General features: G+C 44.7%; 1 protein-coding gene across 1 annotated transcript in view; it reads right to left on the bottom strand.

Annotated features, from left to right (window-relative positions):
- Window positions 1-27,103, bottom strand: part of LOC142761238 (proton-coupled folate transporter-like) — a 399,800-nt gene that overhangs the window by 230,684 nt on the left and 142,013 nt on the right. The window contains exons 4-5 of the mRNA XM_075864431.1: window positions 11,806-11,944; window positions 9,963-10,046 (exon numbers count right to left, since the gene is read on the bottom strand). Coding sequence (XP_075720546.1) covers window positions 9,963-10,046; window positions 11,806-11,944 — 223 coding nt within the window. The remainder of the gene's footprint in view (window positions 1-9,962; window positions 10,047-11,805; window positions 11,945-27,103) is intronic.

Genomic DNA, 27,103 nt, shown 5'->3' with positions numbered 1-27,103 from the left:
CTATATCTGCACTCTCCTGGATTTCACCTCGGTACTGACTACAGGCAATACTACTGCTTGCTGATTTGATTACCTCAGAGTTATACTTTTTTTTTTTTAACCCTGGCCAGTTTAGTAAACTCTCTCCTCTTGTCCTGGTCTTGTCATTGCCTTCAAACTGCACTTGTACTCTTACTCTGGAAATGCAACCTTAACTCCAAGTACATCCCTCATTTCAACGGACTCTGGTGAACATCTACGGGTAGCCAGGGGCGTAACTAGGAAAGACTGGACCCCATAGCAAACTTCTGACTGGGGCCCCCCCTCCGCTGGGTATCACACAACCCCCCCTTGTAGATAGCGCCATCCTATAGATTCCACCACACAGTGCCCCCTATAAATAGCACCATACACAGCCCCCTGTAGATAGCGCCATGCACTGCCCCCTGAAGATAACGCCTTACAGCCCCCTGTAGATAACGCCTTACAGCCCCCTGTAGATAACGCCATACAGCCCCCTGTAGATAATGCCATACAGCCCCCCTGTAGATAACACCATACAGCCCCCCTGTAGATAACGTCTTTCAGCCCAAATCCCCCCTGTAGATAACGCTATACAGCTCCCCTGTAGATAACGCCATACAGCCCCCTGTAGATAACGCCATACAGCCCCCCTGTAGATAACACCATTCAGCCCCCCTGTAGATAACGTCTTACAGCCCCAAATCCCCCTGTAGATAACGCAATAAAGCCCCCTGTAGATAACGCCATACAGCCCCCCTGTCGATAACGCCATACAGAGTCCCCCTATAGATAACGCCATACAGAGTCCCCCTGTAGATAACGCCATACAGACCCCCCATGTAGATAACGCCATACAGACCCCCCGTAGATAACAACATACAGCCCCCCCTGTAGATAACGCCATACAACCCCTTGTAGATAACGTCTTTCAGCCCCAAATCCCCCCTCTAGATAATGCCATATAGCCCCCTGTAGATAACGCCATACAGACCCCCCTGTAGATAACGCCATACAAACAACCACAGTAGATAATGCCATACAGACCCCTCTGTAGATAACGCAATACAGAGTCCCCCCTGTAGATAACGCCATACAGAGTCCCCCCTGTAGATAATGCCATACAGACCCTCCTGTATATAACGCCATACAGACCCCCCTGTATATAACGCCATACAGAGCTCAGGGTGCTTTGGGAGCAATCAGCTCAATCTCCAACATGCATGCGCTCTGGCTTCTTAAGTCTGGACTGAGCTCGTGAGTGCACCCTGGTGGTCACTGTGGAGCAGGACGGTCGTATGTGCAGACATCTCTTGGGAGGAGGGCATCGACTGGATGGAAGGATTTAGTGGTCAGCGACCACGGACGTTACAGTATCCCCCCTCTTATGCCCCCTCCTCTTGGGACCACAACGAGAGAGAAACCTCTTAATGAGGGTAGTAGCGTTGAGATTTTTTTCTGGCTCCCAGGGCCTCTCTTCTGGAACAAACCCTCTTCAATTCACCAAATAAAAATTCTTTCCTCTCACTCTCTTGGTGTCCAAGATCTCCTTAACCTCGAAGGTGTCTGCAGGGCTGCTGGAGGCAACCGCAGGGCTAGGAGTCTTGGTAAAGCGGTTCAGAACCACTGGTTTCAGGAGAGAAACATGGAAGGAGTTGGGGATCTTGAGTGTAGGAGGCAGCTGAAGCTTGTAGGCGACAGGGTTGATCTGCTGCAGCATCTGAAAGGGACCGAGGAACCTGGGAACAAATTTGTACAACGGTACCCTCAGTCGAATATTCCTGGAGGACAGCCAGACCTTCATGCCAGGAAGAAACTTAGGAGGTTCTCTTCTCCTTGTGTCCACCCTCCGCTTCATGCGGTCAACTGCCAGCAGGATGGAGGATCGAGTCTGCTGCCAGATCTGCAGAAAGTCCCCAAAAGCCATGTCAGCAGCTGGCACCTCAGAAGTAACAGGAACCAGGAGAGGAATTAGTGGGTGCTGGCCATAGACAATAAAGAACGGTGTCTTCTGTGTGGACTCGCTGGTGTGATTATTGTAAGAGAACTCAGCCCACGAAAGCAACTGAACCCAGTCACCTGGGCAGCGTGGGCCACCAGAAATGACGAGCAATCAGATCCCGAGTCTTACGGGTCCCCGCGTGACCTGCGAGTCTATAGGAGTGTCCCCAGTGGAGGATTCTTCCACAGTCAGCCAGGTGCACAAAAGTCCTCCCTGGAGGAATGTCCCCAACTTGCAGGGGATTGACAGAGACAATGCAAGACGAATCAATGATGTTCTGTGGAATCTCCATGGTGTCTTCTGTCTTGAAAGACCTGGACAAGGCATCAGCCCTCACATTCTTGTCGGCCGGGCGATAATGGAGCTCAAACTGGAACCTGGTAAAGAACAGTGACCACCTGGCCTGACGAGGGTTCAGCCGTTGGGCCGTCTGAACATAGGTGAGGACCGCGGGAGCATTACACAGGCCGAAGGGCATTACTAGATATTCATAGTGTCCATCACAGTTATTAAATGCAGTCTTCCATTCATCACCCTGGCGAATCCGGACTAGGTTGTCAGCCCCACGCAGGTCTAGTATGGAAAAAATCTTGGCACCACGTATACTATCAAACAGTTGTGTGATCAGTGGCAATGGATATTTATTTTTCACCGTGATCTGGTTGAGACCCCGGTAGTCAAGGGCGAAGAGAACCATCCTTCTTTTTGACGAAGAAGAACCCGGCTCCTGCCGGGGAGGAAGACTTCCGTATGAAGCCCCTCTCCAAGTTCTCTTTCACATAGGCGGACATGGACAGAGTCTTTGGAAATGAGAGAGGTTATAACCTACCACGGGGAAGGGATGCACCAGGAATCAGCTCGATAGGGGAGTCATACGCCCGGTGTGGAGGCAATGTCTCCATCTCCCTCTTGTTGAAGACGTCCGGAAATGCAGCATAATGACCCGGCAATTCTGCCAATGACCGAGGCAGCGAAGGCTGAGCCGAACTAATCTGCACCAGGCATCAGCTTTGACACTCAGGGCCCCACTGGAAAACCACTCCAGAATTCCAGTCCAGGACTGGGGCAGGTAGTCAGAGCCAAGACAGGCCCAGCAACACAGGGTTATGGCTTTGGATAGGACATAGAACAACAGGAGTTCGGAGTGAAGAGCTCCCAATTGGAGCCTCAGCGGCTTGGTCACAGCTATAACTGGGTCTGGCAGAGGTAGTCCATTCACTGATGCAACCGTCAACGGCCTCTCCTGGGCCTCTCCATAGGGGTGAGTAATTTAAGAAGATCCACCAGGTCTCTACGGATGAAATTAGCAACGAATCCAGAGTCCAGATATGCAGAAACCTGATGCGTTCTCTCGCCGGACACTATGGTCATTGGAATGGACAATTTAGACAGAAGTCCTTTCTTACCCAAGGTTGTCTCTCCTAGCAACCCTAGGCTTTGGGATTTTTGGGAATACAGGCGCACAAGATGGCCACTGAGGCCACAATATAGACAGAGTCCTGAAGTGCGTCTGCGTTGTCTCTCCTGGGTGGACAGCTTACACTGGTCCATCATCACAGACTCTTTAGGAGGATCGACATCTGAGGACAGCGTTGCTGCAAAGTAGGGGCCAGACTAGGAAGGCCTCCGTCCCGACGAACCTCTTGGAGGCAATCTCGGATCCGCATATCAATCCGGGCGGACAGAAGGATGAGGTCATCGAGGGTAGACGGCAGATCTCGAGCGGCAAGTTCATCCTTAATTTTAGGAGACAGTCCATGCCAGAATGCAGCTGCCAGGGCCTCATTATTCCATAACAGTTCTCCCTCCAGGGTGCGGAAGTGGATCGCTCACGGAGGTGTCACCTTGGCGTAGGTTAATCAAGGAAGCCGCTGCAAAAGCGACCCTTGCGCCATCAGATGAAAATGTCCTAGTATACAGACTGAAGTGGATCTGGCACTGGTTCAAAAATCCACGACAGGTACCTGCGTCCGGAAGTGGCAAAGAACAACGCAGGTCAACACTGCCAGGAGGTGTAGTCTGAGGATCAACACTGCAAGAAGATGTAGTAGGACGAATGGCAGCTCGTGCCTCCTGCCGACGTGCGAGAATGTTCAAGGCCTGGAGGAGTTGGTCCTGTCGAGACCGGAGGTCTAGCATATCCACCCGCATCTCTTGTAACGTCGTCATGGTCTTGGCTCGACCAGCGGGGTCCATGGCCTGAGCGTACTGTCACGTAGGGTTCGTGGACCCACAAGGCCGTACCACCTTGCCGGTATGGCAGCTGGCCAACAGGGAGCAGGTCAGAGTCTATAGTTCATATAGGGTACCTGTGGCAGCTAGGACAGTAGCAAGGCAGGCTTGGCTGGAACTAGGCAGCAGGTAGACGTCAGGCGTGGAGAAGCAGGACAAGCGTGGTATACAGCACAGCACGGCTACAGCTCAGCACGGCACTAGATCAGGATACAGGTTACAGGATACACGAACAGGGAACACTGGGAGCAGGAAACACTAGGGGACCATTTGCAAGACAAACTTGGAATACGACAACAACGCTCAGGCATGGGAGGATGGGGCTGGGACCTTCTTATAGCCCAGGGTGCTCTGGGAGCAATCAGCTCAATCTCCAACATGCGTGCGCTCTGGCTTCTTAAGTCTGGACTGAGCTCGTGAGCGCACCCTGGTGGTCACTGTGGGGCAGGATGGCCGTATGTGCAGACATCTCTTGAGAGAAGGGCGTCGACTGGATGGAAAGGGTTCGTGGTCAGCGACCACAGATGTTACAACAACACAAGCAAAGACGAAGAGTAGAACGAGGTTTGTACACTCTGCCTTAACTCAGGATTGGACAGAGAATCAGAGCTGCCATTTGCTCTACCTCTAAGTCCTCTGGCTGAGTGAGCAGAGCTTACCAAAGCTTGGCTGGTCGCTGGGCCGATTTAGGTTTTACTGAATTTAAATGGCGCCCCCCCTGCTGTTCTACATCACTACCAGCCGCCTCCAACTCTTGCGGATTCAGCATAATCACAGCTCAGAACAAAGATAATTTGCAAATTCAGTGTAATCCCTACTATATAGGTTTGTACGTTATAAAACTACAGCTCCCAGCATGGCCAAAACACTGGTAAGGAGTTGCTATTTCACAAAAAAATAATAATCATACAACCCATCATCTCGCTACAGATCATACAGTGACTAGAGTACTGATTAGAGGCAAAATAAACATTTACATTGTGTGACTCACCGGTGACGTCTTCTCAGATTCTAGTGGTTCTTTTTCTCCTCCATCTGGTTCAGACCACTATGATGACTTTTCCCGGCCAAGGCCCAGTTCTGCAATTTGCCATTTAGATGTCTTCAGCTTCTCACTTTTAAAACATTTCCGCACCTATAAATTTAGATAAAATTCTCATGGTGCCACACACTACACCCCTAAATATATTAGCACCATACAATGCACCCCTGAATATAATAGCACCATACACTGTCTCAGACACACATAGTGCCCCCTGTAGATAGTGCCCCTTATAGGGCCTGTGTAGATAGTGCCTCTCATAGAGCCCCCTGTAGACAGTGCCCCTCATAGAGGCCCTTGTACACACTGCCCCTCATAGAGCCCCCTGTAGACAGTGCCCTCCATAGAGCTCCTGTAGATACTGCTCCCCATAAAGCCCACTGTAGCTAATGCCACTCACACTGTTAACTGAAAAAATAAATCAACTTAACATACTCTTTTATTCCTTTTGCCATGCCATCCTCTAGCAACGTCGGCCTGCTCTCTTCTGAGCAAGTCTGCTGGAGCTAAATGACGCAAGCAACGTCATTGCGCCACATGCATCATTGAAAGGCGCTGAATGGCAGAGCAAGGAAATAATGGTCTTTGCCCTGCCAATCAGCGCCTTTCAGTGATGCAAGCGGCACGAGTGCTGCTTGCTTCATTGAAAGGCGCAGAATGGCATTAGTCATCCGTTTAATTGTATCGGCATCCTATAGACGCAGATACAATTATAGTGCTCATGGTGGTGGCGGCAGTTTATTTCAGGGGTGCCGCCTCCCCCTCAGGGAGGCAGCAGGCCGCCACCCGAGGTGAGAGGCTCACCTCGCCTCATGGACGGTGCGGCCCCAGCTGATAGGCATGGTAACCTTAAAGCAACGTACATTTAGATTCCTAACATTAATCTTTACCTTTTATTGGCCAGTCTCAGATATACCGTATTTTTCAGACTATAAGATGGACCTGACTATAAGACGCACCCAGGTTCTAGACAACAGAATATAGGAAATATTTTTTTCATATTTTACTACTTTTACAAAGAAAAAACGATTTGTTAAAAAAAAATTTCTGTTTCACCTCATTCTGAGAGCGATAACTTTTATATTTTTTCATCAATTGAGCGGTGTGAGGGCTTACTTTTTGCGGGACGAGCTGTTGTTTTTATTGGCACAATTTTTTGCTACAAACGATCTTTTGATCACTATTTATTGAAAAATATTAGCGCTGATGTGGCCAAAAAAAAAAAGATTCTGTTTTTTTTGTTTTTTTTTACGCCATTCACAGTGCATGTTAAATAATGGTATATTGTAATAGTTTGTAATTTTACGGATGCAGAGAAACCAATTTTTTATATTTTTTTATTTTTTAACATGTGCTTGGGGAAAAATGGGAAAATGTTTTTTTTTTAACTTTGAATATTTTTTAATTGTTTTTACGCTGTTGAAAAAAAATATAAAAGTCCTACGGGACTTGAACCAGTGATTGTGAGATCGCTGGTACAATACACTACAATACAAATGTATTGCAGTGTATTGGCATTTTTACAGGCTTCTGCTAAGCCCTGCCAGCGTCACGGCTTAGAAGAGGCAGACAGAAGGCCAATGTGGGGGCTTTCATTAGGCCCCCAGGCTGCCATGACAACCATCGGCACCCCCCGATCGCGTTGCGGAGGTGTTTTGGGCTGTTTGGAGGGGGCCTTCCCCCTCCTAATGGTTTAAATGCTGCGGTCGCATTTGACCGCAGCATGGGGTTTTCCCATGAAGGACATTTATGACATATTTACAGGAGCATGCGAGCTACGCTGTTTCCGTAACTACTATTCAGTTCTATGGGAGTTACGGAAATAGCGTAGCTCAGCGAGTTATGCTGTTTCCGTAACTCCCGGCCATGTAATCAGTAAGTGGCTAGGATGCAGTGTGGGCACAAAAAGCGATCGCTGTTCCTGACCATTAGAGAAGCGTGTCAGCTGTAAGACACAGCTGACACTTGCAGTGTCTCGAGTAGGCGTGGAGCGTGAGCCCGCTCCAAACATTACCCCACTATCGCTCTATGACGTTCCAGCACTTTGTGGGTCAGGAAGGGATTAAGAAAGCGGTCAGGGGGGTCTGGAGCAGCCAGGCCCCTGGACTGCCAACTATAAGACGTAGGGACTATTTATCAAGTTTTATTCTTGCTAAAAATAGCGTCATATAGTCCGAAAAATGCGGTAGCTTTTTTCTTTGAAACCCTGCCTAGGAGGTAAACATCCTGTAGATGATTCTTCCCTGTTGAAGAAGAGTCTTGTGTTTTGTGGGTACTATTTAATAAAGCTGTTAGCTGAGGATTTGTGAGGTGTCTATAGCTGTGCACGGGCCACACACACACACCTCTCCATCTATCCTGGTAAGACAGTTTGCGGTGTTCTGTGAAGGAAGTAGTACGCACCTTGTAAAATATCTACAGTTTTTTTTGTCAATTTGTCACATGGAATAGACCTAATTTCTCAGAACAACATTAGACAACGATGTTTCAGATGAAAGCTTTTTCTTTTTGGCATTTTTAAGACCATACTAAAACCCACAAATGCTGAAACCCCAGATACTCAAGTAGACTAAAAATTGCACTATGCTAACATAATCACACGTGGGTTTTCTAATAATGAATTATCCTTTTCACATGAATCTTTAGGATTTACACAATGAGCCCTTGCAACCCAATAGCGTCGGTAGATGAAAATGGGTCCTTGTATGCCTATGTAGATCCTCCATTAAAAAACAACAGATTTATTTTCCTATAAATTGGCATTTTAGACAGTAGCAATGTCTAGACTGAAATTATGATCAGTTTAATGTTACATTAATTGAAATTATGCATATTTTTTTCAAAACATTTATATGTGATACATTGGAGCAATAAAAACAATTGGTTGCAATGGTGTAAATACCTTTTAACCTGTTGGCAAATTTGGACATACATGAGGTTGAGGTGATTGAATGTGCAGTGACTGAAAGCACCGAAGCAGCTGTTTATAGGTGCAGCGATCAGTAACGATTGTGGGACCTATAGGGAAAACACAAAGGGCGGGTGCTCCCTTCATTTTCTTTCAGTTAGCCCTGGCATCATAATAGCTGGGGATGATTGTTTTATATGACAGCCTGGGTCCTAGTAAAGGCCCCAAGGGCTATCCAGTAATAATGCCTGTTTGGACATAACTTAGGTAGCAATAATGCATTGGAATATATAAGTATTCCAATGCATTATAGTTTTAAAAAAAAATTAAAATCAGAAGCATTTCTTGGGGCAAAAATCCTTTTTTCTTTTTGCATTCCACCCCCAAAATGTTTTTTTTATTTTTTTTAAAAGTCACATTTTTAATTGTAAGTACTCCAAAGCCTATAGCTGAGAAAGTCCAGATTTTTAAAAAAAAAAAGTTCTAACCATCAAAATGCGAAGAAGCTAAAATCATAAATTTACTGTAGTCCTAAAGACTGAAAATGGCTTGGTACTTAAGTTGCTGTTCATAAATAAGTCCAATTAATATAATCTTTGCTTTACAATCAATAGGTTAAAAAAAAATTATGAATCTACATGGAAAGTGATAAAATAATTTAAAAAATTACAAATAAAATAGTATTTAATCTTCTATGCAAGAACATATACAGGGTGGGCTATTTATATGGATACACCTAAATAAAATGTGAATGGTTGGTGATATTAACTTCCTGTTTATGGCACATTAGTATATGGGAGGGGGGAAACTTTTCAAGCTGGGTGTTGACCATGGTGGCCATTTTGAAGTCGGCCATTTTGTATCCAACTTTAGTTTTTTCAATGGGAAGAGGGTCATGTGACACATCAAACTTATCGAGAATTTCACAAGAAAAACAATGGTGTGCTTGGTTTTAACGTTACTTTATTCTTTCATGAGTTATTTACAAGTTTCTGATAAAGATAGTGGGGCCATTCTTCATCAATGGAAACCTCAAGGCCACGGGATATCTGAAATTGCTACATGATGATGTGTTTCCCTCTTTATGCACTGAAGCTGGCACGTTCCCTGAGTTTTTCCAGCAAGATGGTGCACCACCACATTATGGGTGTCAGGTCCTAGCATTCCTAGATGAACAGTTTCCTGGAAAGTAGATTGGTCGTCGTGGGCCAGTTGAATGGCCCCCTAGGTCTCCCGATCTGACCCCCTTAGACTTTTATCTTTGGGGTCATCTGAAGGCAATTGTCTATGCTGTGAAGATACGAGATGTGCAGCAACTGAAACTACGGATACTGGAAGCCTGTGCTAGCATTTCTTCTGCGGTGTTGCTATCAGTGTGTGAAGAGTGGGAGAAGAGGGTTGCATTGACAATCCAACACAATGGGCAGCACTTTGAACACATTTTATAAGTGGTCAGAAACTTGTAAATAACTCATGAAAGAATAAAGTTACGTTAAAACCAAGCACACCATTGTTTTTCTTGTGAAATTCTCGATAAGTTTGATGTGTCACATGACCCTCTTCCCATTGAAAAAACTAAAGTTGGATACAAAATGGCCGACTTCAAAATGGCCGCCATGGTCAACACCCAGCTTGAAAAGTTTCCCCCCTCCCATATACTAATGTGCCACAAACAGGAAGTTAATATCACCAACCATTCACATTTTATTTAGGTGTATCCATATAAATGGCCCACCCTGTACAAGCTAATAAAGGCTATATGTTATATGTCACTTTACCTTGTTCATTTGGATATGCAATTTTGGAAGATGTGGATCGTAGAACTGCTATAGTATATCCACTTGGAGCATGTATTACACCACCTGTAGCAGTATAAAATAATTTACTTACAATAAATACAATTCACCATTATTCCCTATGCTAAGACAATTTAGCAAATTAATTAAATTAAAAAATTACTAAGTGCGTTATGTATTATTTTTTATTGTTTATTACTTATTTTTTTTTAAATAAATAATTGTGTGCTTTTTTGCTCCTACCCATCTTTACATGAGCCTACTATGTGAGATCTAGTCCTAAATTCTGGAAATGTAATGTTTCTTTTTAAATAATCTACTGTAGGTAATGTATGTGCTATTTTATATCTATGCTGTTTTAGCAATTAAGTATAGTATGTATAATCTTATAAAAATGTGTTCCATTTAGTATAGCTTATTGTTACACCAAATTTTACACTATACAGCAGATGTTTTTTTTATTCAAGGTCATATTTTCATTTTATTAGCCAGACTGATTATCAACTCAGCAATATTCATGACTGAGAAACAATGATACATTGTCATAAAGCTGATATCAGCATAAACGTTTAAGAGAGAAGTTAAAAGAATGATTACACCTTAAAAGAAGCACCATGTTAAAAATGTACTGCCATAAATTCACCCACCATTAACCAGCCTTAATATAGTAAAAATAGGTAATAAAAAATTAAAGATTTGACATCAACGAACATCAAAAAGCTATCATGACTTTATTGCTTTAGAGTCTAATAGTAAAAAAGCCCAATACCTTGGAAAGACATAAAGAACCACGCATACTTTCTTATTGGGGTGCACTAAAAAAGTGGCTTTCAATCTCAATTCAGTAACCCCTCTTTTTATTAAGGGAGGCTCAAATTCTAACAGCAACATTTGGTTGCCCGTGAGTTGTGGTGAAAATACAGTAGGACAGCAAGATCAGTGTTTCCGGTGACAAATTGTTAGAATTCCAGTCAGAATTCTTGTAATCTTTGGAAACTTCCTTGCAACTTTTTGCCCATAGGAAAACATTGACTTGTCTCATGGCAGACATTATGTCACTGTGGAGCCCTAGTCTTACTGAGAATAACTGATTCTGTAAGTATAGTGTAAGTCTTGAAATAATGCAAATTTTAAATTTTTTCGTTGTTTGTTTTATTGTTCCATATATTTTGTATAAATAACAATACCAGTAAATAGAGCCAAATTGTATGCCATTCAGATATAACATTATGTTTGATACACCTCTGTTGTATCAGCAATTTCATCAATATAGTACTTGCTGATTAAGATGTGTGAACTTACCCTAAAGTGACTTTTCAAGGCACTGAGAAATGAACGGTGGTTATAAAAGTAGATGGCGAGGATCTGATGGACACGTCTACGATCCCTGCCACTGATGGGTAGGAGATTTATCTTGGGCAAACTATGAGTGTCATTGTTGGGTATAAGGTTATATAATATTATGTTTTTGGGACTACCACCTATCAAACCTTTAAAACGTATTGCTATAAATGTCTATGGTGACAATAACTCTTTAACTTATGATCTCTATATTATTTTATGATCTCTTTTTTTTATGTAATGCGGTCTCTGATGTTGAACCAAATGTAGAGCATGGGGAGTTTGTTCATTGTAAACATGATAGAATTACACATGTATACATAGCCCCAGTTTTTTTTAATTACATTTAAACACTTTACATTAATATGTATGGCCAGCTTAATAGTTTTAAGGTATATTCCCAAGAAAGGTAGAACCTCTAGAATTACAGTTTGCAGTCAAGTATGTAAAACATATTTGTTAAAAAAAAAACAGTAACTCTTACTTAGAAATACCATCCACTTAGTTGTTGAGAAGGCCATAAGCAGGAAAGAAACAGTTCTCATGGTCACTCCAATATTGGCAAGACTTGTTTCTCTTATATGTTTTAAAAGCCAATGAAAAGTGCAGATTAAACATATTCCCTGCAGAAAAAGAAAATAAAAAAAAATATTCTAAATTTATGTACTGTACATCCAGACACCTGACCAAAAAGAACCTCATATAATGTTTAAAATTTGGGATTTTAAAAGGAGTTTCAGACAAAAAAAATACAAAACAGTTGCATCTAAGCCACAAAATAAAATATGAAAAAGATTTTCCAACCTTTAAATTAAGCCAGCACATTTCACATCCATAGTCGCTCCCGCACTGATGGTTCCGTGGTCCCTTTTGGTCTTTGTTTACTTGGCTTGTTCTACCGTACTCAACAAATGACCGAGGCAGATAATCACTGGCCTCATTTGATCTTAGCACGGAGGGCATGTCACTGCAGCGGTCATGTATCAAGTACAACACATCATCATTGTGGCCAAGTAAACAAAAACAAAAGGGGAACCACAAAACCATCAGTGAAGGAACGACTTTTGATGTGAAAAGTGAGCATGTGCCAGTTTGATGTTTGTAACCATATTTCACATACTGTATATGGGTATTTTTTTTTTTTTTTAAATGCTTTGAATTACCTCCTACATAGATGTTACATAGATGTTAGTTGGCAGGTTCTTACGACTAAAGCCCCATACATAGTAGTAAAAAAGGTGTTTCATGGGGTTGAATCAAAGCACTGCGCAGACTACAAGCATGTTAAAACACGAAGCATACAATTGTCTAAAATGTTTTTGTATGCTGTAGCCTTACCATTACTCTTCACTGGTATTAAAAGGCCCAAACACTGAAAAACAGCCCCAGACTATTATTCCTCCTTTACCAAATTTAACAGTAGGCACTATGCATTCCAGTAGATAGCATTTTCCTTGCATTCAGGAGGTAGCATAAACCCAGATTACTTCATCAGACTACCAGATGTGCAATGTGATTTATTACTCCAAAGGACATATTTCCACTGTTTTACACAACTCGACGCTTGGCATTAAGCATAGTGATCTTAAGCGTATGTGCAGTTGCAATGGAGACTCATTTCATGAAGCTCCTGATGCACAGTCCTTGTGCTGATGTCACTTCCAGAGGTAGTTTGGAACTGGAGGGAGTGATGCTATATTATGCGCAATAATGGAGGCAGAGATGTATAGACTGATTCTTCTTGCTTTAACTTGGGCAGAAGTTGCATATAACTTTTAACAGTAGTATGATGACAACAATATCATGTACCTTGAGGCTGGAGATGTGGATTACTGTGGATGCAGTCAGTTTGGTACTGGCAGCCAAAACCTGCAATGACAGATGTGCAGTCTTGGACTAGAGAATAGAGATGAGCTGAAAGCTAGACACAGGGTCAGGAAGAGGAGTACCACAAGTAGGTACAACACTAACACTCAGGCAATGAGTGAAGTCCCGGACTAGTTTTAAATAGCACACCAGAATGACCACATGATGGAAGATGTCAATGAAATGCATGGCTGCAATGTAATGTAGAGAGGGTTAATCAACACAAACTCTAGCAGCAGGGTGTGGTCACACGTCCAAGGAAGCCAGAGAAGCATAGGATGTCTGCAGGGTTAAATGATGTTCTTTCAGTGACACCAGCGGCGCACAGATAGCTAGCACCACTGTGTGACCACCGTGAGGAGGCAACAGAAGGATGCTGGAGCTTGAAGATTTGAGGAACAACGCGATCAGAGCTGTTTGTGACATACAAACATGCGTAATTGCTCTAGAACTAGCATAAATGTATTTAAATTATCTTATAAGTCTTCCAGAGCTGTGTATTATCTCAGTCCTGTTATAATGCACCACTCTTCAGTTATTCCACTCTGGGGGCCCTTTCTTTATATATTCTCTGTGGGTTTTTACTTTGATTCTCTCCAAACAGTATTCAAGTAGTCACTCCGAAGGTTCACTCTGTTGGCTCCCTGCAAGCAAGCCGGCTTTTTTTCCTGTATCTTTATGTCAGGCTCCGGCTGGTAGCTACTTCGCAGCGCAGCTGTATCTCTTTCCTTTTGCTCTTTGCATCAATCTCCTGCTTTCCTTTACTGCCAAACCCTCTCTCATCGCACCTGAACCACCTTCTCACCGGAACTAATGGAGAACACCACTTTCTCTTCTGGTATCCTTTGCTATTCCAGCACTCTTGACCAGTGTACCACTGTCCTATGCTGACTGTTCTGAATACTGCGCCTGTCACGATCTAGAGGTATGTGGACCCACTATTACGCTCCTCCGTAGCGGAGTGACAGCTGGCCAAGTCACAGTCAATGCAAAAGTCTATACAAAGAGTTCGTAGCACAAGGGTACCTGAGATAGTCCAGACAATGGCAGAGGCTTTAGTATGGATAGGGCTAGATGTGGCAGGTTACGCCAGACCTGGCTAATGATACCAGCAGTGGCAGATCACACTAGATGTGGCGTATAGCAGTAGGTATAGCAGGTTGCACCAGATGAGGCGGATGACAGCAGGCGGCACAACACGACTCCAACACTAAAACAGCACAGGATACAGGTAGCAGGGCACGGGAACACTGGGAGCAGAATAACACTAATGGACCATTTGCGATACACACATGGGAAAACTGCAACAAAACTCAGGCAAGGAGTGAAAGGGCAGGGCTCTTTTTAAAGTTCTGGGTGATGTGGAGATAATTAATAAATTAATTACATATGCGCGCTGGCCCTTTAAGGTCAGGAACTAGCACGCGTGCGTCCCCTAGTGGACAGTACAGGGCAGAGTGGCCGCATGTACTGACATCTCCAGGGAGGGAGACGTTGGCAGGAAGAGAGAGGGTAAGTGACCGTGACCGCGGCCGTTACAGCACCTTTAGCATAGACATTATCATTTTCATGGTAACAGAGGATAGACAATTTTCTACGCACCACATGCTTCAAAGCTTTGGGAGTTTGTATGGTCTACCTCTTCTTGGCTAAGCTGGTGTTACTCCTGGATGCATCCACTACACAATAATAGCAATTACATTTGACCTGCATATCTAGAAGATCAGAAATTTCAAACTGACTTCTGTGAAAGGTAACATCTTTGACAGTACCATGTTCAAGGTCATTTAGCTCTTCAGTACGACTTATATTACTACCAATGTTTGATAGAGTAGATGGAGATTGCTTAGCTGTTGTAATGGCAGGGGGTAGGGAGACGGACAAGTGAGCCCTAATCTACCCGCCACTCTGTCCCTGCCTACTTGCAACGACCCGCCCTAGGCGACGGGGTACAACTGGGCGGCGGTCCCTGCGCTCAGTAAGTGCACGACAAACACGACAAACATACAAAGGAACACAAGCAAGAAAAAGGGGCCGTTGCCCACGGCAACACCGTGAGCAACCAGAGTGGTGAACGAGCCGAGTCAAGCCAGGAGTGTGCGAGGTACAAAACGAAAAGCAGAAGAGTAGTCGGTAAGCCAGGGTCTGTATGGAGCAGGATCAAAAATAGCAGGAGCTGTAGCTGGGCCAGGAAACCACAAGGAAAGAATCACAAGCACCGAGGGACAGGAAGTGCAGGCTTAAATAGACCGAGGGCGGGAGCTAGCTGAGTCTGGCCAGGTTACGATAGGTTCTCTCACTCCTAAGCCTGCCAGCCTGAATGGTGGAAGCAGGAGTCAGTCTCAGGGATGTATTCTCAGGTGCTGACTGATTAGTTCTGGGAGTTAACCCCGAAGCTGTGCCTGGCAGATCCTTTACAGTAGCCCCCCTTTTATGAGGGGCCACCGGACCCTTTCTAAGTGGACCTGGCTTACTGGGGAAACGCAGGTGGAACCTCCTGACCAATACCCCAGCGTGAACATCCCGGGCGGGTACCCAAGTCCTCTCCTCGGGCCCGTATCCTCTCCAATGGACCAGGTACTGGAGGGAGCCTTGGACCATCTTGCTGTCCACAATCCTGGCCACCTCGAATTCCACCCCCTCAGGGGTGAGGATGGGAACAGGAGGTCTCCTCGAGGGAGCCAAGGACGGGGAGCAGCGTTTGAGGAGGGAGGCATGAAACACGTCGTGTATCCGAAAAGACGGGGGTAACTCCAGCCGGAAGGAGACAGGGTTGAGGACCTCAATGACCTTATACGGCCCAATAAACCGGGGAGCAAACTTCTTGGACGGAACCTTGAGACGCAAGTTCCTAGACGACAACCACACCAGATCCCCGACCATAATAAACAGGGGGTTAGCAGAACGTTTTTTATCAGCCTGAGTTTTTTGTACGCTCTGGGACACCTCTAGGTTTTTCTGAACCTGGGCCCAGACTGTGCACAGTTCCCGATGAACGACCTCTACCTCGGGATTGTTGGAACTACCAGGTGAAACGGAGGAGAACCGTGGATTAAACCCAAAATTACAAAAAAAAGGAGAGACCCCTGACGAGTTACTGACCCGGTTATTAAGGGAAAATTCGGCGAGGGGAATGAAAGAGACCCAATACCCCATTTGGTTAGCTCCCCAGTATTCCAGTCAAACGTGGGATTATGCAACTGCAACCAGGGAAGACCTAGAACCAAATCGTACGATAATCCCTGTATCAACAGTACAGAACATTGCTCCAAATGCATGGAGCCAACAAGGAGTTCAAAAACAGGGGTATGCTGTGTAAAATAACCATTAGCAAGAGGAGTGGAGTCGATACCCACTACCGGGACAGGTTTAGGCAAATCAATCAGAGGCATAGCAAGGGACATAGCAAATTCCACAGACATGATATTAGTAGAGGACCCTGAATCCAAGAAGGCACTGCCGGTAGCAGACCTACCACCAAAAGAGACCTGAAAGGGAAGCAAGATCTTAGTACGTTTCATATTTACGGGAAATACCTGTGCGCCCAAGTGACCTCCCTGATGATCACTTAGACGTGGAAGTTCTCTGGCTGCAATCTTACGCTTAGGACAGTTGTTCACTTGATGCTTGTCGTCCCCACAGTAGAAGCAGAGACCATTCTTCCTGCGGAATTTTCTACGTTGTTGGGGGGACACGGAGGCCCCGAGTTGCATAGGTATCTCTGAATCTTTCGGGGAGGAACGAAGCAACGGAGCTTCGGGAGGCATCATGGGGGAGTCGGAGGAGAAAACACATAAACGTTCACGTTGTCGTTCCCTGAGACGTCGGTCAAGTCGTACCGCTAAAGCCATAACCTGGTCTAGGGAGTCAGAAGAGGGATAGCTAACTAGCAGGTCTTCCAGGGCATTCGACAGACCCAACCTAAACTGGCACCTTAAGGCAGGGTCATTCCACCGAGAAGCTACGCACCACTTCCGAAAGTCAGAGCAATACTCCTCAACAGGTCTCTTACCCTGACGTAAGGTCACCAGCTGACTCTCGGCAAAGGCAGTCCTGTCAGTCTCGTCATAAATAAGTCCGAGAGCAGAAAAGAAACAATCAACGGAGGAAAGTTCAGGGGCGTCAGGAGCCAAGGAGAAGGCCCACTCTTGGGGCCCTTCCTGGAGCCGGGACATAATTATACCCACCCGCTGGCTCTCAGAACCTGAGGAATGAGGCTTTAAACGAAAGTAAAGCCTACAACTCTCCTGAAAGGAGAGAAAAGCCCTCCGGTCCCCTGAGAACCGGTCGGGCAACTTGAGGTGGGGTTCAAGAGGTGCGGTGAGGGGAACTACCAGGGTAGCATCAGGCTGGTTGACCCTCTGAGCCAGGGCCTGGACCTGTAGGGAGAGACCCTGCATTTGCTGAGCCAGGGTCTCACGGGGATCCATAGTGGTGTCAGGGACCAGGGGTAGACTAGGTATGGGCTTGTGATTATGTAATGGCAGGGGGTAGGGAGACGGACAAGTGAGCCCTAATCTACCCGCCACTCTGTCCCTGCCTACTTGCAACGACCCGCCCTAGGCGACGGGGTACAAATGGGCGGCGGTCCCTGCGCTCAGTAAGTGCACGACAAACACGACAAACATACAAAGGAACACAAGCAAGAAAAAGGGGCCGTTGCCCACGGCAACACCGTGAGCAACCAGAGTGGTGAACGAGCCGAGTCAAGCCAGGAGTGTGCGAGGTACAAAACGAAAAGCAGAAGAGTAGTCGGTAAGCCAGGGTCTGTATGGAGCAGGATCAAAAATAGCAGGAGCTGTAGCTGGGCCAGGAAACCACAAGGAAAGAATCACAAGCACCGAGGGACAGGAAGTGCAGGCTTAAATAGACCGAGGGCGGGAGCTAGCTGAGTCTGGCCAGGTTACGATAGGTTCTCCCACTCCTAAGCCTGCCAGCCTGAATGGTGGAAGCAGGAGTCAGTCTCAGGGATGTATTCTCAGGTGCTGACTGATTAGTTCTGGGAGTTAACCCCGAAGCTGTGCCTGGCAGATCCTTTACAGTAGCCCCCCTTTTATGAGGGGCCACCGGACCCTTTCTAAGTGGACCTGGCTTACTGGGGAAACGCAGGTGGAACCTCCTGACCAATACCCCAGCGTGAACATCCCGGGCGGGTACCCAAGTCCTCTCCTCGGGCCCGTATCCTCTCCAATGGACCAGGTACTGGAGGGAGCCTTGGACCATCTTGCTGTCCACAATCCTGGCCACCTCGAATTCCACCCCCTCAGGGGTGAGGATGGGAACAGGAGGTCTCCTCGAGGGAGCCAAGGACGGGGAGCAGCGTTTGAGGAGGGAGGCATGAAACACGTCGTGTATCCGAAAAGACGGGGGTAACTCCAGCCGGAAGGAGACAGGGTTGAGGACCTCAATGACCTTATACGGCCCAATAAACCGGGGAGCAAACTTCTTGGACGGAACCTTGAGACGCAAGTTCCTAGACGACAACCACACCAGATCCCCGACCATAATAAACAGGGGGTTAGCAGAACGTTTTTTATCAGCCTGAGTTTTTTGTACGCTCTGGGACACCTCTAGGTTTTTCTGAACCTGGGCCCAGACTGTGCACAGTTCCCGATGAACGACCTCTACCTCGGGATTGTTGGAACTACCAGGTGAAACGGAGGAGAACCGTGGATTAAACCCAAAATTACAAAAAAAAGGAGAGACCCCTGACGAGTTACTGACCCGGTTATTAAGGGAAAATTCGGCGAGGGGAATGAAAGAGACCCAATACCCCATTTGGTTAGCTCCCCAGTATTCCAGTCAAACGTGGGATTATGCAACTGCAACCAGGGAAGACCTAGAACCAAATCGTACGATAATCCCTGTATCAACAGTACAGAACATTGCTCCAAATGCATGGAGCCAACAAGGAGTTCAAAAACAGGGGTATGCTGTGTAAAATAACCATTAGCAAGAGGAGTGGAGTCGATACCCACTACCGGGACAGGTTTAGGCAAATCAATCAGAGGCATAGCAAGGGACATAGCAAATTCCACAGACATGATATTAGTAGAGGACCCTGAATCCAAGAAGGCACTGCCGGTAGCAGACCTACCACCAAAAGAGACCTGAAAGGGAAGCAAGATCTTAGTACGTTTCATATTTACGGGAAATACCTGTGCGCCCAAGTGACCTCCCTGATGATCACTTAGACGTGGAAGTTCTCTGGCTGCAATCTTACGCTTAGGACAGTTGTTCACTTGATGCTTGTCGTCCCCACAGTAGAAGCAGAGACCATTCTTCCTGCGGAATTTTCTACGTTGTTGGGGGGACACGGAGGCCCCGAGTTGCATAGGTATCTCTGAATCTTTCGGGGAGGAACGAAGCAACGGAGCTTCGGGAGGCATCATGGGGGAGTCGGAGGAGAAAACACATAAACGTTCACGTTGTCGTTCCCTGAGACGTCGGTCAAGTCGTACCGCTAAAGCCATAACCTGGTCTAGGGAGTCAGAAGAGGGATAGCTAACTAGCAGGTCTTCCAGGGCATTCGACAGACCCAACCTAAACTGGCACCTTAAGGCAGGGTCATTCCACCGAGAAGCTACGCACCACTTCCGAAAGTCAGAGCAATACTCCTCAACAGGTCTCTTACCCTGACGTAAGGTCACCAGCTGACTCTCGGCAAAGGCAGTCCTGTCAGTCTCGTCATAAATAAGTCCGAGAGCAGAAAAGAAACAATCAACGGAGGAAAGTTCAGGGGCGTCAGGAGCCAAGGAGAAGGCCCACTCTTGGGGCCCTTCCTGGAGCCGGGACATAATTATACCCACCCGCTGGCTCTCAGAACCTGAGGAATGAGGCTTTAAACGAAAGTAAAGCCTACAACTCTCCTGAAAGGAGAGAAAAGCCCTCCGGTCCCCTGAGAACCGGTCGGGCAACTTGAGGTGGGGTTCAAGAGGTGCGGTGAGGGGAACTACCAGGGTAGCATCAGGCTGGTTGACCCTCTGAGCCAGGGCCTGGACCTGTAGGGAGAGACCCTGCATTTGCTGAGCCAGGGTCTCACGGGGATCCATAGTGGTGTCAGGGACCAGGGGTAGACTAGGTATGGGCTTGTGATTATGTAATGGCAGGGGGTAGGGAGACGGACAAGTGAGCCCTAATCTACCCGCCACTCTGTCCCTGCCTACTTGCAACGACCCGCCCTAGGCGACGGGGTACAAATGGGCGGCGGTCCCTGCGCTCAGTAAGTGCACGACAAACACGACAAACATACAAAGGAACACAAGCAAGAAAAAGGGGCCGTTGCCCACGGCAACACCGTGAGCAACCAGAGTGGTGAACGAGCCGAGTCAAGCCAGGAGTGTGCGAGGTACAAAACGAAAAGCAGAAGAGTAGTCGGTAAGCCAGGGTCTGTATGGAGCAGGATCAAAAATAGCAGGAGCTGTAGCTGGGCCAGGAAACCACAAGGAAAGAATCACAAGCACCGAGGGACAGGAAGTGCAGGCTTAAATAGACCGAGGGCGGGAGCTAGCTGAGTCTGGCCAGGTTACGATAGGTTCTCCCACTCCTAAGCCTGCCAGCCTGAATGGTGGAAGCAGGAGTCAGTCTCAGGGATGTATTCTCAGGTGCTGACTGATTAGTTCTGGGAGTTAACCCCGAAGCTGTGCCTGGGAGATCCTTTACAGCTGTGTTCTAAATTGTATCACCTGTTTGTAATAGGTGTAATAGGTGTGGCTGAACGGCTAAACTGAATAATTAGAAGGGATGTCCACATACTTTTGGCCATATAGTGTACTTGTCAATATTCTCCAAGCTCTATCATCACTGGTAACCTATTAGTATCATGCAGGTGAATGTCCTCTTTGGAGAAGGAGGCTATGTTCACACGTTTAGCAAAAAACGTCTGAAAATATGGAGCTGTTTTCAAGGGAAAACAGCTCCTGATTTTCAGCCGTTTTTTAAGCAAACTCGCATCTTTCGGTGCATTTTTTACAGCCGTTTTTGGAGCTGATTTTCTATAGGGTCAGTGAAAAACGGCTCAAAAAACGGCTCGAGAAGTGACATGCACTTCTTTTTCGCGGGCGTTTTTTTACACGGCCGTCTTTCCCTTTGAAATCAATAGGCAGATGTTTGGAGGCGTTCTGCTTCCGATTTTTTGGCAGTTTTTCGGCCATTTACAGCGCAAAAAACGGCCAAAAATAACCCATGTGAACATACCCTTATGTGATGCAGTCTAAGCATATTTTCTATACTGACTCCTAGGTGGATCATGCCAGCACTGTTCTGATGTAAGGACCAGCACAGGATTTAGCTGCTACCTAGTAAAGGAGAATAGGGGATATCTGTATCAGCACCATTCAGATTTTTTTTTTGGAGGCACATAGAGCTCGTGGCCAAAAGCTGAATTGATTTGTGACATTTTAACATTACACAGTGGATTCTGTTAAATACAGGTTCACAGCAGTACTCATCTTATAGCCTGAATGAAACAACTTTGAAGAAGCGGACATTTTAAAATTTTCTAAGAATAAAAGATTTCTATGCAATAAATGGTAACATTACACCTCTCTGCATTATTCTACTTTTCTAATCTCATAACAAATGTGGCACGGACATTGCCTTTTCTACTCATCTTTTAGCAAGATTTTTACATAAAATACTATTATCTATTATCTGGGACCCTCACCAACCCCATGAATGAGCAGGTCCCTGATATAAAACCCTAGATCAAGAGGTGTCTGTAGGTTTCTATAACCCTATTCATTAAAATGGAGAGTGATGCCCATGCAGTCAGAATGAGGACCAACTTGTCCCTAAGATAAATCAGGGTCCCAGTTTCCAGACATCCACTGATCAGACTTTTATGACATATCTGATTACATAGGTTCTATAGTTACTATGAAAAAACACTCAAGTCCATCAAGTTCAACAAGGGGGAGGAAGAGGATGTGGATAAAAGAAAAAGTACTAGCAGTAAATTTTAGGCCCTGTTCACATCCTGCTTTATGTGTACGTCAGAGTTATACATCGGGAGGACTTCTGACATATACCTCCGATGGAAGGCTGCGATCTATCCAACTGTATAGGTATACAGTAAGATAAGTCGCCTATAGGCTGAGGCCCCTCTCTCCAATTCCCGGCATATTTTTATTCTCCCTCCACGCTGTCAACTATCTCTTTCCCCGCATGTTTGGAGACAGAGAGGATGAGGAGGAGGCAGCACCAGAAGGATGGGCCTTTTTAGGCTGCTTCTCACTAGGGTGGTATTCATGTGCAAATCCATGTGGGAGTCCCCAGGACAGAGCAATAGAATTCAGATCTCTCCTGATGCGACTCTGGCTGCTTTTTATCTGCACCTGGGAAAACGACATTGATGTAACTGTATAAATAACTGTGCGTCCATCACCAAATGTATATTAGCCAGACGGAGACATAGAGTACACTCTTCTGGCAGTGGAAGGCTATGAACATGTTTAGCATGTGTGCCGGCAGCTTTCCCAGTGTACACACTAAGTATAGAGGAAAAACATAATGTTAATGATGCCTTAGAACTGAATTCCCCCTGATCCAGAAGAAGGCAAAGAAAAACAACAAGAGGCATATGCCAATCTGCCCTCAAAGGGAAAACTTTTGGTTCCTGATCCCAAGTGATGATCATACTGGATCAACATTCAAAAAATAATTTTCTGTATTTACATAAGTGTTTATCTTATTTTGGTCTAAGAAATCATCTAAGGCATTGTTCACATCACATTATAGTCTTCCACCAGAAGTATATGTCGGAAGGACTCCTGACGTATGCTTTCCACGGAAGGTTGAAAATTATTCCACTGTATAAGTATTCAGACCCTGGGAAAGCCCTTGACATCACTGTCCATATATGGACAGTGATGTCAAGAGCTTTATAATGCCATAGTCCCCAGCCAGATCGTCGGCAACACTCTGGCTGTGGATTTTCGGCCTGGAGAAACCCCTGACATCTCTGTCCATATATGGACAGTGACATCAGGAGCGTGGCAATTCCAGAGTCCCAGGCCAGAGTGTCGCAAGCGCTCTGGCCAAGTACACTAGCTCTGAAGAAGCCGGGCAGAGCATCGGACGTGGAGTCCATCGAAATTGGAGTCCCTGGGCATTGGAAGCATTCTGCCCACTGACTTTGAACCTGGGGAAGCCCCTGAAGTCACTGTCTATATATGGACAGTGGTGTCAGGAGTTTCCACCAGGGTCAAAGTCCACAGTCAGAATGCTTCCAATGACTCTGGCATTGGAAAGCTCCCAACATCACTGTACATATATGGACTGTGATGTTGGGAGCTTCCTGACGTATAAGTTTAACGTATACCGGATAGATCCCATACAGTGGCATTCATCACTAATAGACTCCCATGTTAAAAAAAAATGTATACTTCGCGTAATCTACTATGCTATTCCATTCTTTAAAAAAAGAGGTTTACAGACGTAGACCAGCGTGATGGAGATCAAAAAGACACACAATTTTTAGGTCTCCGTTGGGATAATGGAGACCTATGGACACGTTTAGCATGTATGTCGGGAGCTTTAGAAACATACAAGATAAACGGAGGGCTAAAATGTGATGTGAACTAGGCCTAAGGCCTTCTTGAAGCTATCAACTGTTTCTGCTAAAACTAACTCCTGATGATTGTCTCCTTCCTCAGATTTACAGTTCTTATGTTAGAGAAGGCTTGTTGTCTCTGGAAATTGCCAATTTTTTTCTTCAGATGCCACTTGTCTTTGTGGGGATGTTACATGAAACAACTTTTCATTATATAATTTATATTCTTAGAATTATGTTATATTTATGAAAAAATGTATCATGTCCCCCCTTAGATGTCTCTCCTCAAAACGAAATACATTTAATTATTCCAATCTTTACTGATAACTAATATTTTTCATACCCCTTATTAGTTTAGTTGGTCTTCTTTGTACCTTTTCCAATTCCAGGGCATACTTTCTATGACTAATATGTCATAATTTATTTTTTTAACAACTAATTAGAATAAATTATAATACTGTTTACCACTTTCCTGTCTTTGGTTCAGATCAAGTGAAGTTACACATAGGTGGCTGGATTAAAGCCACGGGCTGAGTAGTGTTAAAGCCTGAGGAGCAGAGCGTTGACTACAGAATTATTGTCAAATGATCAGGGCATAACTCTTTTCTAGCAGTTAAAACAGTATGATTTCACTGTTCCGATCTGTTTTGTCACAAGGATATTTAGCGTGCAGTGCCCTTATGGGTGTCTCTAACAATGGTCTGAGATGCGTATGCAGCAATCAAGTTCTTTACCCCCTACAACCACCAGTACAATCAGACTTTCAGGGCTGGAGCAGCCTAAACAGACACTATGGCACAGACAGGCCATCCTAAGCTGGGTCAGGGGGTACTGGTCCTTGGTCCTTGCAGAGGCTACTGGCTTGAAGGATAAAGGGAACATTGGAGGATCTGCTGTTTTTGCCATTTTAATGTGACATTTTAATGCTATGTCATGTTTTTTTTGTGCTAGGGTGAGAGGAAGCATATTCTTGGACTTTGGATGTTTCAAGGCACTATTCATAACAAAATGTTTTTCGGACAGTGACATGAAACTATTCCTATGTTTGTTTCTAGACAGTATATACATATGCACACACACACACACACACACACACACACACACACACTATATATATATATATATATATATATATATATATATACTACCGTTCAAAAGTTTGGGGTCGCCCAGACAATTTTGTGTTTTCCATGAAAACTCACATTTATATTTATCAAATGAGTTGCAAAATGACTAGAAAATATAGTCAAGACATTGACAAGGTTAGAAATAATGATTTTTATTTTAAATAATAATTTTCTCCTTCAAACTTTGCTTTCGTCAAAGAATGCTCCATTTGCAGCAATTCCAGCATTGCAGACCTTTGGCATTCTAGCTGTTAATTTGCTGAGGTAATCGGGAGAAATTTCACCCCATGCTTCCAGAAGCCCCTCCCACCAGTTGGATTGGCTTGATGGGCACTTCTTGCGTACCATACGGTCAAGCTGCTCCCACAACAGCTCTATGGGGTTGAGATCTGGTGACTGCGCTGGCCACTCCATTACAGATAGAATACCAGCTGCCTGCTTCTTGCCTAAATAGTTCTTGCATAATTTGGAGGTGTGCTTTGGGTCATTGTCCTGTTGTAGGATGAAATTGGCTCCAATCAAGCGCTGTCCACATGGTATGGCATGGCGTTGCAAAATGGAGTGATAGCCTTCCTTATTCAAAATCCCTTTTACCTTGTACAAATATCCCACTTCACCAGCACCAAAGCAACCCCAGACCATCACATTACCTCCACCATGCTTGACAGATGGCGTCAGGCACTCTTCCAGCATCTTTTCAGTTGTTCTGCGATTCACAAATGTTCTTCTGTGTGATCCAAACACCTCAAACTTCGATTCGTCTGTCCATAACACTTTTTACCAATCTTTCTCTGTCCAATGTCTGTGTTCTTTTGCTCATATTAATCTTTTCCTTTTATTAGCCAGCCTCAGATATGGCTTTTTCTTTGCCACTCTGCCCTGAAGGCCAGCATCCCGGAGTCGAGTCTTCACTGTAGACGTTGACACTGGCGTTTTGCGGGTACTATTTAATGAAGCTGCCAGTTGAGGACCTGTGAGGCGTCTATTTCTCAAACTAGAGACTCTAATGTACTTGTCTTGTTGCTCAGTTGTGCAGCGGGGCCTCCCACCTCTCTTTCTACTCTGGTTAGAGCCTGTTTGTGCTGTCCTCTGAAGGGAGTAGTACACACCGTTGTAGGAAATCTTTAGTTTCTTGGTAATTTCTCGCATGGAATAGCCTTCATTTCTAAGAACAAGAATAGACTGTCGCGTTTCACATGAAAACTCTCTTTTTATAGCCATTTGGAGAGAATTTTATCGAACCCACAAATGATATGCTCCAGATTCTCAACTAGCTCAAAGGAAGGTGAGTTTTATAGCTCCTCTAAACAGCAAAACTGTTTACAGCGGTGCTAACATAATTGCACAAGGGTTTTCAAGTGTTTTCTAATCATCCATTAGCCTTCTAACACAGTTAGCAAACACAATGTACCATTAGAACACTGGAGTGATGGTTGCTGGAAATGGGCCTCTATACACCTATGTAGATATTGCATTAAAAAACAGATGTTTGCAGCTAGAATAGTCATTTAGCACATTAACACTGTATAGAGTGTATTTCTGATTAATTTAATGTTATCTTCATTGAAAAAAACTGTGCTTTTCTTTCAAAAATAAGGACATTTCTAAGTGACCCTAAACTTTTGAACGGTAGTGTGTGTATATATATATATATATATATATATAAAAATATATATGTGTGTGTGTAAGTATATATGTATATATATATACACTGTGTTTATATATATATATATATATATATATATATATGAATACATAATAATAAACAGCATATGTATATATATATATAGATATGTATATATATATATATATATATATATATATATATATATACTCACACGCACACACATATATGTATTTATATTTAGAATGGGGACATGCATTAGGAAATGATTCTGTGACATCTAATATATATAGATTAGATGTCACAGAATAATTTCCTAAAACATGTCCCCACTCTAGAGCAAATAAAAAAATGACATGTTTAATTCACTGTTTTTAAACTGCATTGAAAGCAATTACCGGGAGGATACGAACACAAGCAAACTAATTTCCTGAGCACAAAATATTGAAATAAGTTGTTTTATTGATTTTAATGAAACTCCTTATTGCTTTTACCCACTAACTACAACACATTCAGTTTCAAGTTATTTAAAATGGTATCATTTAAGGACACATGGTCCCTATTATTAAGAGGTACATTATTATAGTATGTGTGATACATTATTGAAGAATTC

The sequence above is a fragment of the Rhinoderma darwinii genome, chromosome 4 (assembly GCF_050947455.1).
Source record: "Rhinoderma darwinii isolate aRhiDar2 chromosome 4, aRhiDar2.hap1, whole genome shotgun sequence".
Lineage (NCBI taxonomy): Eukaryota > Metazoa > Chordata > Amphibia > Anura > Rhinodermatidae > Rhinoderma > Rhinoderma darwinii.
The sequence above is the reverse complement of the archived record's forward strand: the minus strand, read 5'-3'. Positions and strand labels throughout refer to the sequence as shown.